Source organism: Canis lupus, chromosome 10, assembly GCF_048164855.1.
Source record: "Canis lupus baileyi chromosome 10, mCanLup2.hap1, whole genome shotgun sequence".
In the NCBI taxonomy this organism is placed as follows: Eukaryota; Metazoa; Chordata; class Mammalia; order Carnivora; family Canidae; genus Canis; species Canis lupus.
The window spans coordinates 23669803-23682302 of NC_132847.1; the positions used below are offsets into that span (position 1 = coordinate 23669803).

The 12500-nt window shown below is 37.7% G+C and overlaps 1 protein-coding gene across 24 annotated transcripts in view; it reads right to left on the reverse strand.

Moving 5' to 3' along the window:
* Nucleotides 1–12500, reverse strand: part of CDKL3 (cyclin dependent kinase like 3) — a 108235-nt gene that overhangs the window by 29913 nt on the left and 65822 nt on the right. For 14 of the 24 annotated variants that reach the window (XM_072841031.1, XM_072841032.1, XM_072841028.1 and 11 more), the window contains one exon: nucleotides 8682–8754. The exons of 6 other annotated variants lie outside the window; for them this stretch is intronic. In XM_072841031.1, the coding sequence (XP_072697132.1) occupies nucleotides 8697–8754 (58 nt within the window). In that variant the 3' untranslated portion in view covers nucleotides 8682–8696. Of the gene's footprint in view, nucleotides 1–5288; nucleotides 5401–8652; nucleotides 8755–12500 lie in introns of those variants that run through there. 4 more of the 24 variants (XR_012037881.1, XR_012037882.1, XM_072841037.1 and 1 more) reach the window with 3 other exon arrangements.

Consider the following 12500-nt stretch of genomic DNA (forward strand, 5'->3'; position numbering starts at 1 on the left):
TCTTAATTTTGGCTCAGGTCATGATCTCAGGGTTGTGGGATCCAGCCTCCCTTTGGGCTCCTCACTCAGCGCAGAGTCTGCTTGGGATTCTCTCTCACCCTGTGCCTCCACCCCCCCTCCATTTGCACTAGCTCTCTGTCTCTAAAATAAATAAATATTTTTAAAAATAAAAAATTAAACAGTAGTGAACTAAAATATACAAAACTAAAATACGTGACAAAAATGGCACATAAGTTAGGAGAGAAGTAAAAGGAGTTAAAATATTTTCAGGTCCTTTCATTGACCAAAAACAAGTAAAAGTACTAATTTTATTATTAAACTCTAGTAATCAAAGGTGCATGCAGTAATCTACAGAGAATTGTGAAAGAATATATAATTATTAACAAATGAATAAAGGGGAAATACTAAATAATAAAAAGCTCAATAAATCCAAAGAAAGCAATAAAAGGAAGAAAAATAAAAAGAATAAATGGAAAGTAAATAGTAAGCTAATAAATTTAAAACCAAACATATCAATAACTATATTAAATATAAATGGCTCCAAATAAAATGTTTCAAATAAAAGATATAAACAGTCAAACTAGATTAAGAACAATTAAACTCAACCATATACTGCCTGTAAAAGAACCATTTAGGTCAAATATAAATATATAGGAATATTCAAAGTAAAAAAAAAATTAAAATGTACCACATAAAATCTAAAAAGAAAAAGCTAGTATATAGAAATACTTCATAATGAACAAACACAATATTTCATAATTTAAAAAGGTATAACTCAGCAGAAAAATGTAATAAATCTGTATTTTATGCACCTAAAAACACAGCGTTAAATGTACATTTAAAAAAAAGCTGATAGGGATCCCTGGGCGGCGCAGTGGTTTGGCGCCTGCCTTTGGCCCAGGGCACGATCCTGGAGACCCGGGATCGAATCCCATATTGGGCTCCCGGTGCATGGAGCCTGCTTCTCCCTCTGCCTGTGTCTCTGCCTCTCTCTCTCTCTCTCTCTCTCTGTGACTATCATAAATAAATAAATAAATAAGCTGATAGAATTAAAAGGAGAAATAGACAACTCCATAATCTTAGTCAGAAATTTTAACACATACCATCAATACCTGTTAGAAGAGGCACAGGCCAAAGAATCAGAAATGATTTAAAGATCTGAATAACACAATTAACACTCTTGAGCTGATGCCTGTGACACTGTACCCAACAACTAGAGAATACACAATATTTTAAAGTTCAAAAATGTACTATATATTGGCACATAAAACAAATCAATACATTTCAAAGAACTGAAATAACACAGACTGTATTCTCTGATCACACTCTAATTAAACTAAATACCAATTTCAAAGATTTTCACGTTTGGATACTAAGAATGTCTTGGTAGCTTATGGGTCAAAACAGATATTACAAGAGAAATTAGAAAATATCTTTTACTCAAAAATAGTGAAAATACTACATATAGAAGCTTGTGTGACACAGTTAAAGTGGTGTTTAGAGATAAATATATAGCTTTAAAATGCTTATTATAAAAAGAACAATGGCTGATAACAATTTAAGTTAGAAAATGAACACAGAATTTATGCCAAGATAGAAGGAAAAGAAATAACAAGGATAAAAGTGGACCTTAATGACATAGAAAGCAAAGAGAGAAAGGATCAACTTCATTGAAAACTTTGAAACTGATAAGCCTCTGTCAAAACTCACCAAGAAAAATTGAGAGAAAATAGAAATTACCACCATCAAAAATGAAAAAGAGGACTTCATTACAAATCCCACAGACTTTTATAAGATAATGAGAATATTATGAACAATTTTATCCCAATAAATTAAAAAATTTAGGTGAAATGGACAAATTCCTTAAAAAAAAAAACATAGCAAACAAGCAGCAGCAGCAGCAGAAAAAAGAAAATCTTAATAGGCTCTAACTTTCAAATAAAATGAGTTCATCATTTAAAACTTTCCCACACATTGCTGCTGTTGTCAACATCATACAGCCTCTTGGATTCTAATGAAGTCAGGTAACACTCTGGAATGAGAGACAAGCCAATTTAAGGAAAATGTGGATCCAGCCTTATCTATAATTATCATTAAATATTTAATAACAAGAAACCCATCTAGATGCAGAACGTATATATCTTTTTAAGATTTTTAAATTTATTTATTCATGAGAGACACAGAGAGAGAGGCCGAGACATAGGCAGAGGGAGAAGCAGGCTCCCTATGGGAAGCCCAGTGCAGAACTCGATCCCAGGATCCCGGATCATACCCTGAGCTGAAGGCAGACACTCAACCACTGAGCCACCCAGGAGTCCCCAGATGCAGAATATCTTGATGCATTTTGCCAATGTGAGAAGGATAGCAGTGCCTGGGGAATGATGAACTCATGGAGAAGAGTTCTAGATTTTCATTTTAGAAAATCTAGCATAGTACCATAGCACAAGACCTCTAGCCTGTACCAAATAACTACATCCTCAGTTCAAACCCCAACCTTTTTTTTTTAAGATTTTATTTATTATTTATTCATGATAGACAGAGAGAGAGAGAGAGAGAGAGAGGCGCAGAGACACAGGCAGAAGGAGAAGCAGGCTCCATGCAGGGAGCCAGACGTGGGACTGGATCCCGGGACTCCAGGATTGCGCCCTGGGCCAAAGGCAGGTGCCAAACCGCCGAGCCACCCAGGGATCCCCCCAACCTTTTTTTTTTTAAGATTTTATTTGTTTATTCATTTTTAAAAGATTTTATATATTTATTCATGAGACACACAGAGAGAGAGGCAGAGACATAGGAAGAGAAAGAAGCAGGCTCCATGCAGGGAGCCCGAGGTGGGACTCAATCCTGGGACTCCAAGATCATGCCCTGGGCTGAAGGCAGGTGCTCAACCGCTGAGCTACCCAGGCATCCCAAGATCTGATTTATTTATTTGAAGGAGAGAGCACAAGCTGGGTGGAGGGGCACAGGGAGATCCCCAACACAGGGCTCAATCCTAGGACCCTGAGAACATGACCAGAGCTGAAGGGAGACACTTAGTCAACTGAGTGCCCCCTAACCCAGGCACCCTATAAACCTCATCTTTTTATTGAAGTACATTACTGATGTTTAGCTTTGCACCAATCACACATTCAGATTTGTCCTCTACAATTTAGGCTGATCTCTCAGCCATGTGACCACACTATTTCCTCCTCCCTCCTCTTCCTAATATGATTCACAGTCCCCTAGATACTCCAAAAATCATGCACAAATAAGTAGGGCTATAGTAACAGTGATGCTGTTGTGTTATTGCCATTGAAGAGTCATACGGTGTATGTGGATTATAGTTTTTTATTTCACGTAAGTTTGTGTGATACCAGCACAACCTGTAGAAAGAGTATATAATGGACTTAAAAAAAAATCTATAGACAAGTAGGGCAGCTGGCTGGCTCAGTCAGTAGAGCACATGACTCTTGATCTTGGAGTTGTAAGTTCAAGCCCCACAATGGGCATAGAGCCTATTAAAAAAAAATCAGAGCTCCTAGGTGGCACACTTAAGTGGCTAACTCTTGGTTTTGGCTCAGGTTGTGAACTCTGCGCTCAGCTCAGAGTCGGCTAGGTATTCTCTGACCCTCTCCTAATGTCCCTCCCACTCATGCTGTCTCCCTCCCTCTCTCTCTCTCTCTCTCTCAAATAAAAATAAATTTACAAAATAATCTACTGACAAGTTTCTTTAATAACAAAAAAATTAAATAGCTAATTCAAAGTCCAGATAGTAATTTGTTCAAATGTATGAATGCTTCCTTATAAAACAAAACCATGAAAACAAAATGAAAGAAAAGAGACGGAGGAGAGGGCTGAGGGAAGGAGATTAGGAAGATACTCCCACGAAGAGAACTCCAGGCCCAGATGGCTTCACTGATAAATTTTTTTCATGTTAATAAGAAAAAAATCTAATCTTATACAAAATCTTTCAGAAAATAGTCAAATTTTGTTCTCTAACCCTGTAGAAACAAATAATTCCTAAGTCTCAGTGGCGCAAAACAACAGAGGTTTCTTTCTCATGATACATGTCAGATGTGAATTTGCTACAGTTCTCTTCCAAGCTGTGGGTATACTATGGTGTTCATCCCTGTGTCTTTTTTGTTCAAGGTCCACGTTGAAGGAACAACCGTATTTGGGACCGACTGTTCTCATCAACTAATGTCAGAAGATAAAGAGCAAGAGCTGGCACAAAGACTTAATGGCTCCTATCAGACATGGTGTATGGCCTATCAATTTACATGCCATTTACCAAAGCAAGTCGCATGTTCAATCTCTACTTCATGGGTCAAGAAATATACTTCTTTCATAGGAGGCACCACTATAAACCACATAGTAGTAAGCAAGGATGTATAATCTTTTTAGAGAAAAGGGGAGTGAATATGTGAAGAGTAATACATAGCACACTTTCCAACCAGTTTTATTAAATCAGCATGACTTGATCCAAAATTTGACAAGGACATTTTAGGAAAGGAAAAATTATAGTTCAGCCTTACTCATGACATAGATGTGGAAGTCCTAAACAAAATACTAGCATACTGATTTTGGCAATATGCAAAAGTATGAGAAAGCTTTTAATAAACTATTTTTTGTCTGTGTAGCTTCTCTGTTCCAGACATATCATATGAATGGAATCAAATAATATGTGGCCTTTTGTGACTGGCTCCTTTCACTTAGCAAAATATTCACAAGGGTCATCCATGATGTACCATGCATTGTACTTTATTCTTTTGGTGACCATAAAATATTCCACTGCATGGAAATGCCACATTTAGTTTATCCATTCACCAGTTGATGGACATTTGGGTTGTTTCCACTTTTTGACTATTGTTAATAATGCTATTATTATAAACATTTGTGTACAAATTCCAGTGTGTAGAAATATGTTTTCACTTCTCTTGGGTACATACCTAGGAATAGAATTGCTGGGTCATAAGGTAATTCTATGTTTAGTTATTTGAGAAACTGCCAGACTATTCTTCCAGAGTCTCTGCACCATTTTATATTTCCAGTACCTGAAATGAGGGTAACAGTTTCTCCGTATCCTCACCAACATTTGCTATTATCAGACTTTTGGATTCTATGGATGTGGAGTGGTATGTCCCTGGGGGTTTCATTTGCATATTACTGATGATTAATGATGTTAAGCATATTTTCAAGTGCTTATATGGGACATTTTCTATAGTCCTTGGAGCAGATCCTGTCTTAGCTCAGGCTACCAAAATAAAATCCACAGACGGGGTGGCTTAAACAATAGAAATTTATTTTCTCACAATTCTGGAGGCTGGAAGTCCAAGATCAGGGCACCAGCATGGTCGGGCTGTAGTGAAGTCTCTCTTTCTGGCTTAAGACACCACCTTCTCACTGTGCCCTTACATGGCCTTTCTTCAGGGCATGCACATGAGGGTTGGAAGAAATGGAAAGAGATAGATAGATCTCTGGTGTCTCTTGTAAAAAGAACACTCGTTTATTAGTCATGACTCAACCTTTATGATCTTACTAAGCTTATTTCTATAATGGCCCTATCTCCAATACAGTCACAGTGGGTGTTAGGACTTCAACATATGAATTCTGTGGGAGAACACAATTCAGTCTATAGCAGGTCCTTTGCCTATCCCAAACTTTGGGTTGACTTAGGGCACCATGGTGGCCCAGTTGGTTAAACGTCTAATTCTTGATTTCAGCTCAGGCAATGATCTTGAGGTCATAGGATTGAGCACCGAGTTGGGCTCCACACTCATAGAGAAAACTGCTTGAAATTCTCTCTCTCTCTCCCTCTCCCTCTGCACCTCCCCCTGCTCACCACCCCCTAAATAAATAAATAAATAAATAAATAAATAAATAAATAAATAAATAAATAAAATCTTTTTAAAAATTGGGTTGGCTTGTATTAAGGAGTTTTAAGAGTTCTTTATATATCATAGATACTAGTACCTTATCACATATGTGATTTGCAAATATTTTTTGCCATTCTGTGGATTGTGTTCCTCTGCTTTTAAATTTTCTCCATATCCTTGGATATTAATCATATATTTTTACTTTCTGTATTTTTGATGCTTTGTCATCTTGAGATCTTGCTGACCCTGGAGGAACCTCCCCTCCTAAGGCTAGCCAATTCACAGAGAAAGTAAAGAACTCCCCTGTAAGCATGCCTTTTATATGCACTATCTCCCCTGACTACCCTCTTCATGAGACTGTTACACTATAGGTCACCACCATTCCTTTGCTCTCATCACCTCAGGGCCTGGTACAAGACAATTATGGACAGCTTCTCCACCCCAGAACCTACTGAAATTGTTCAAATTAGCCAATCTTAAAACTGCTTACTCTGACTTGTATATTCCTTCCCATAGAAACCAAAATAAAGGTTCTTCCTCATTCCCTCTGCCTCCTGACCAACATTGCTGATTTCCTTGTGGCATGAAGTGATCCCTTTCCTCTTGAAATCTATGAATATAGCAAACTTATGTTTTCACTGGGAGTCTCCTGATCTGTTGACCTCACCCTATCTGAATAGTTTATAAACCCTTGTTTTGTTTTGTTTTTTTTTAAGATTTTATTTACTTATTCATGAGAGACAAATAGAGGGAGAAGCAGCTCCACGCACGGAGCCCAACGTGGGACTCAATCCCAGGTCTCTAAGATCATGCCCTTGGCCGAAGGCAGCGCTAAACCACTGAGCCACCCAGGCTGCCCTAAACCTCTGTTTTAATACATCCTGGTTTGTTTTTTTTTAGCAATTTATTATGTGCCTTGCTGGAATTTTCTTTGTATTTATCCTGTTTGGGGTTCATTGACCTATCTGGATCTAAGGATTTATAGCTTTTATCACATTTGGGGAAAAAAAATTTCAGCTCCTCTTTTTTCAAATATCTTTTCTGCCCTTTCTTCCCTCTCCTCTGTTTCTGAGAATACATATGTTAGAAGAACTAATATTGTCCCACAGTCATTTTGGTTTTATTTCAGTTTTGTTTCATTTTATTTCAATTTTCATCTATGTTTCAATTTGGATGGTTTCTATAGTTATAGTTAACAGTGATGTTAATAGCAGTGATTAATCTATTATTTATCTCTTTTTATTGACTAATTTTTAATTTTCATTATGGGTCACTGTGTTCTGGGTTGTTTTAAAATCTAGTAATTTTAGTTTGAATGGCAAGCATTATGACCATTATGAGATGATTAGGATTTTTTTGTGTTAATTTTCTTTAAAGCATTTAAGTTTATTGTGACAGGTAATTGAGTTACTTGAAGATCAGCTTGGTCCAAGAGAATTTGTTTCTAAGCTTTTAAGAGCAGATCTAAATTGGCCGTTATCCTAAGGCTAGCTTAACTCTACTACTAAGGTATAATTCTTCTGAGATCTCTACTGAATGCCCCAGCTATCCAACAAGATCCTTCCACAATGGCTGTCAGAAATCTGAGTCTTTTCCTAGCGCTATGTGATCTCTAAGAATTATTCAGCTCAGGCAGATGATCTTTGATTGGTCATGTAAATTTCACTCTACACATGCCTTGTCAGCTTGGATATTCCAAAAAGCAGATGACAAGAAGTGAATTGACATGAAGTAAGTGCCTATAAAGAAAAATGGGAGGGAGCCAGGTGTAGCTAAGAGAGTCATAAGATTGCAATACAGTTGTGATCTTCAGAAAGAGAGGAATGAAAGACTGGGTGGAAGACATCTAGATAGCACCACAGATCTAAGGAAGTTTGAGAAGCTAATGGGGAATCTTCGCAACAAAGTCTCCCATCAAGGTCTTCCTCCTGCATTTCTCAGAAACAGGCCTGCCTCTATCCCTGATGAACTCAGTCATTAGCAAGGATTAACATGTGGGAAGTATGGCTTTACTGTAAATATCATGCCAACTGTCAGGCTGCAGCAACTGGGGCCACTACTCAACTATGCTCTCCAAAGTCAGAGATCCAAGAGGTACAATTTTGTTGCCACCAGAGGTTCACTCATTGCACCACACAGAAAGACTTCTCAGAATTTTATTTTTTTTCAAAGAGGTAGAGAGAGGTAGAGACATAGGTAGAGAGAGAAGCAGGCTTCCCAAGGGGAGCCTAATGTGGAACTTGATCCCAGGACCCCACCATCATGATCTGAGCCAAAGGCAGATGCTCAACCACTGAGCCACCCAGATGTCCCTCCTCATAATTTAGAGAAAGACTCCTCCATGATTCCTATTATCTTTTATTCCTGAGAGGAAGCTCAGAAATTAGAAAATAATGAGACAAATTACAGCCTTCATAAGTGCAATTGATCTCAGGGCTACAACTGTACTCATTCTCTTCAATGATTCTTTCTGAATTCTCCTCACCTGTACCTATCATTTTGGCAGGACTTGGTGGCTCACCTGGTAGTGTGACCCAAATCTACATTCCCAGGAAGCCTGAAACTTTGGTAATATACCCTTCTCAGTCAGAAATGGCTACATGTGTCCATTCATGGTTACAAAGTGTAAGGAAATACCAGGAGGGTGCTCAAATGGATAGCTGGGTTTAACACATATCTCTGCCCTCTTCATGTAACAGCAGGCCTACCTCCCCCTGCTGATCCAGACCTTACCTCTACCAATATGGTGACTCTTCTTTTTCACCACTAGTCCCTGGGCACAAGGAATCCAAAATTCCAGTGGCAAGTATAACCTTTAGTTCAGTAGCACTCTTGCTGTGGCCTCTAGCAAGAATATGCCCCTTTTGAAGACCAGGAACTCCAATTCCACCAAACCCCAAGGCTGCAAGGATGAGAAGTACAAATTCCCAAAGTAGGTCATTGGAAGTGATGGGAGCCTTTCCTCCTTCAATGCCTTGGTTCCCAGATCCATGGAAATACAGCATCCTATTACATCTACTGGGATATAGCACTCTATAAATATCTGATTTAATATATATTCTGTACCCTAAAGAATGGCACATCATCCTTTTATAAGATTGTCTCTGAGCTGCCACTTCCATGGTTATGGAACCACTAACACGTTTCCTTCAATATGAAACAGTTAGATGCTACGCTGTGTCTATTTACATATGGATCAGGTATTCTGAAGCCCCAGGCTACTGAGAATCTTCAGGCAGGAAAGTATAGCCATATTCAGAATAGGTATCCCTCTCTGTGAAAATGAAATCCTAGACCGTCAAGAATGGAACAATTCTGATATACTGGACTTGCCACCAAGTAGCCAGTTGATCTTCCCAAAGAATAACAATATGTCAGGAGCTTAACCTTAGTCTCTGTTGCTGCAATTTTCAGTGTACAAGCCTTGCACCTTCTTTCACCAGGGCCTTAGTGAATAATGTGTCCACTGGGTCCTCCCATAGAACATCATTCTCTGGTTGGTTTTCTGATCTTACATGATTTATTCTGCCCACTTCAATTAGCCTTTTTATTTCAACTCTAAGGGCAACTCAGATATTTCTACATTCCTGACTGTTTGCCATAGCGTTTTCTATGCCACTCCAGCAGTGATTTTGCTACATCCCCTGACGTTCTTGTGATGGTGTTAAATCTCATGTTCTGAGATGGTGCTCCCAAGTCACTGAGTTCTTCCATGTCTAAAGTTATATTTCTGTCCCCTTGATCAAATACCCCAAAAATCTAATCCCAGGGATATTTCCCTGGCTTCTGCTGGTAGTTAATTCTTACACTTTTGATATCAGGTCAATTATATTGTCTGCATTTGGAGCTCTAAGAGATGCATTTTCATGGCTGCCACACAGATTAGTATTCAAAGATTGGAAGGGAACCTATTTCTAAGTTCCTTTTCTCTTCTCTAGTATGCTGCCTTGCAAACTGTAGCCACCTCAGCCTCTCCGAGCTTATATTCATCCCTACCTCATCAACTCAACAAAATTGACAGGCTCTCCTTGGATCACCACCTCGTGTTGTGATCCAGAAATTGTGGGAAGCTGGTGTGATCATAGCAACCACCTAACTCATCTTCCTTCTATCAAGGATCATAGTTCTGGGCTGCCTGTTGTCCAACAGCAAAGACTGTTGTTTCGTATTTTTTCTATTAGCTTAGCGATTGCCTAAAATAAAGCAAACCTTTATTTGTTAGACTTTAACATAAATTATTATCTTCACTACTCCTCTGATAATGCTAACTGTAAGGAAGGCTAGGAAAAGTAGTTTTTATTCTAGGCATTCATGGTTCAGTTAAAAATCATAAGTTTTATTACAAAAGAAGCAGCAAAGAATAGATGTTGAAAGACGATGATTAATCTGCCTCAGTATTCCAGAGTTATAGCTATTTTTTCTTGGTCCTTGGAAGATATTATTCCAACCATTTTATGATTTCCATTGTGCTGTTGAGAAGTCAGCTGTCATTCTATCTGCCATTCATTTACAGGGCTTGGTCTTTTTCTTTGACTGTTTTCAATATTTTCACTTCTTTGGTGTTGTGTACTTTAAGGATGATGTGTCTGAGAGTAGGTTTCATTTTCATCTTTCTTAGGATTCACTGGGATTCCTGAATCTGAGAATTCTTATCAATTCTGGAAAATTATCAGCTACCATTTATTTTATTATTGCCCTCTTTCTTTCTATGTCTTCCTTTCAGAGTTCTAATTAGTCATATGTTGGCTTTCACACATTTCATCCAAGTCTCTTAACTTCCACTTTATCTTTTCCACTTCTTATTTCTCTAGCCTGTAATCTGAGTAATTTCTTTATATCCATTTCTCAGTTCACTAATTCTCTTTTCAGTTCTAATTTACTAATTAGCTTAGATTTGGACTAATCCACTAGGATTCTAATTTTAATTATTATATTTTTATTTCTAGATGTTCTACTTTGTTCTTCTTCTAAACCTGCCTGATTATTTTTGATAGTCTCTTGCTTTTCAAGCCTACAGTCAATATCTTTATTTCTTCATATATATTTAATAAACCTTTGCCTGTTACATATATGACAAGTTTAAGTTAAGAAGTCTTTGAAGATTTGATTCTGTTTATTGTTTCTGGAAACTTCCATTCATGTTGGGGTTTTTTTTGTGTGTTTTTTATTTATTTTTTATTTTTAAAAATATTTTATTTATTTATTCATGATAGAGAGAGAGAGAGAGGGGCAGAGACACAGGCAGAGGGAGAAGGAGGCTCCATGCTGGGAGCCCCACACGAGACCCTATCCCAGGACTCCAGGATCGCGCCCCGGGCCAAAGGCAGGTGCTAAACTGCTGAGCCACCCAGGAATCCCCTGTGTTTTTTATTTTTAATAGTGAGCTCATGTTCACATCTGTGAAAATTCTTTAAGATCCTAGTTTAATATGCATTCCTCCAGAGAGGATTTGTTTTTGCTTCTGCCAGCCACCTGGTTTCATCACTAATCCATGAGAACTTGAAGCTACATTCTAATCTTCGGTTTCTGGGATAACACATGCAGTACAAATTCTGACACCAGACCTGTATGAAGGATGGTTATGAATTCTCAATGGAAAGTTTGTTGGTTGTTTTGTTTGTTTTACCATCCACAACCAAGGGCAAGACAAACTTCTTTACAATCTCTCTTTAAGGAATAGATTTTGTCTTACTTACCCTTTACTAAGCATATCACTTTTTAAGGACTCAGCTTTATGTGCAGTTTCCAAACAACTTCCCACCTTGTATAGGCCCAGACTTTATCTCATTTCATCTGAGTGATCTGCTAAAACCATTCTCTAAACCACCAGTACTTTTTGGCCTTTGATAAGAGGTTATTATAATTGGAATTTTTAGGATATCCAGCACACATCTTGTCAGATAAGCTAGTAAGCATACTGGTGGAGATGGAAAAGTAGATTTGCTTTTCATCTAAGAAGTCTGAAACTTCAGGAAAGCTTCTTTTACCTTCCTAAAGGCAAACAGAATTGGGAGTGCTCTGAAGTTTTAACGAGGAACTTCAGCTTGACACTACTAACTCCTGTCTGAATATTTCTTCTAAGAACCATTCCTCAGATTCTTACTGATCATTTTTAAGATCATTCATTGATTCTTTAGTAAGTCTCCAAACTACCAAGGTTGTTCTGAGTTCAAGTTATTTGTTTCATATGTATTAAGGTATTTAATTATATAAAAGCACTTGGGTGGAGTGATAAAGTTACAAAGATATAATTAAGAGGTAACTAGCATCACAAAGCAGGATGTGAAACATGTATTTGTTTAGATATAGTAAAAGCAATAAAAAATGGGAATCTAGAGGAAAAATAGAGTCCCAATCATACAAAGAGGCTCATAATGTTAAGCATGAAAACTTAATACAAGTAGGAGGATCAAATGAGAATGAATGAATCAGATAGACCTGACACCCTAATGGCTATCAGACACATGGAAAATGAATTTAAAAAATCAAGTTGATGCCAAGTTTCGAGCCAAGTAAACCATGCTACCACTTTAGAAACAAGTAAATCCAGGAGGGAAAGGAAAGCTAGTTTGGGGAAAATTAATCTAATTCAGATATGGTAAATTTGAAGAAACAGCAAAATAATAAAGTAGAAATATTAGCAAAATG